At 41.6% G+C, this 627-nt stretch overlaps 1 protein-coding gene across 3 annotated transcripts in view; it reads left to right on the top strand.

Moving 5' to 3' along the window:
* The window catches only part of LOC119592092 (caspase-2-like), a 6,614-nt gene that overhangs the window by 831 nt on the left and 5,156 nt on the right, over positions 1 to 627 (top strand). For 2 of the 3 annotated variants that reach the window (XM_037940910.1, XM_037940911.1), the window contains exon 2: positions 309 to 440. The exons of the other annotated variant lie outside the window; for it this stretch is intronic. In XM_037940910.1, coding sequence (XP_037796838.1) covers positions 309 to 440 — 132 coding nt within the window. The remainder of the gene's footprint in view (positions 1 to 308; positions 441 to 627) is intronic. 3 annotated transcript variants of the gene reach the window in all.

Genomic DNA, 627 nt, shown 5'->3' with positions numbered 1-627 from the left:
TTATACTGCAAAGAAAAAAGTCAAGATCTTCAGGTGAAGTTGAGACCTGAACGAAATGGCCTTTCAATCATTCTCCTTTCTTTCCTCTTTAACTTTCATCTTTTCAATCTCGTTCTCGTTTTCCCTTCCCTTTCCTTTTATACTATCCTTTCTCAAACCATCTTCTCTCCATCCTTCTCCTCCTTTCTTTCTTCTCCCGCTTTTCCTTTTCCTTCGGCTTCCACCCTCTCTATCCACCTAGCTATCAGTCATCATTATTATATCGATCTTTAAATCCGCGTTTCCCTCAAACTCACATTCATCAACAGAGCGTGAACACTGCCCTGGAAAAGGGAATGCTTGTGGAGCAGAGTGACGGCAAGTACCAATGTGCGTGCGGCGAGACACTCAAGAAAGCCAGTCTCACAAGACACCTTCAGAGGAAGACACACTTGAATGAGGTAAGGAATAAGAGGCTTAGATGATAGCTTAATGAAAGGAGTCTCAAATTTCCACTTTAAGAGGAGTCTCACAGGACACGTTGAGGGAAAGGAAAGAAAGAAAGGAAAACAATGAGGAATTCCAAGAACATCCACACAGAAACACTTGGAATCTAAAATCGGTGAACATAAACATAAAGTGGATCTT

Source organism: Penaeus monodon, chromosome 29 (genome assembly GCF_015228065.2).
Source record: "Penaeus monodon isolate SGIC_2016 chromosome 29, NSTDA_Pmon_1, whole genome shotgun sequence".
NCBI lineage: Eukaryota > Metazoa > Arthropoda > Malacostraca > Decapoda > Penaeidae > Penaeus > Penaeus monodon.
Note: the sequence above shows the minus strand (reverse complement) of the source record. Positions and strands in the feature narration are given on the sequence as shown.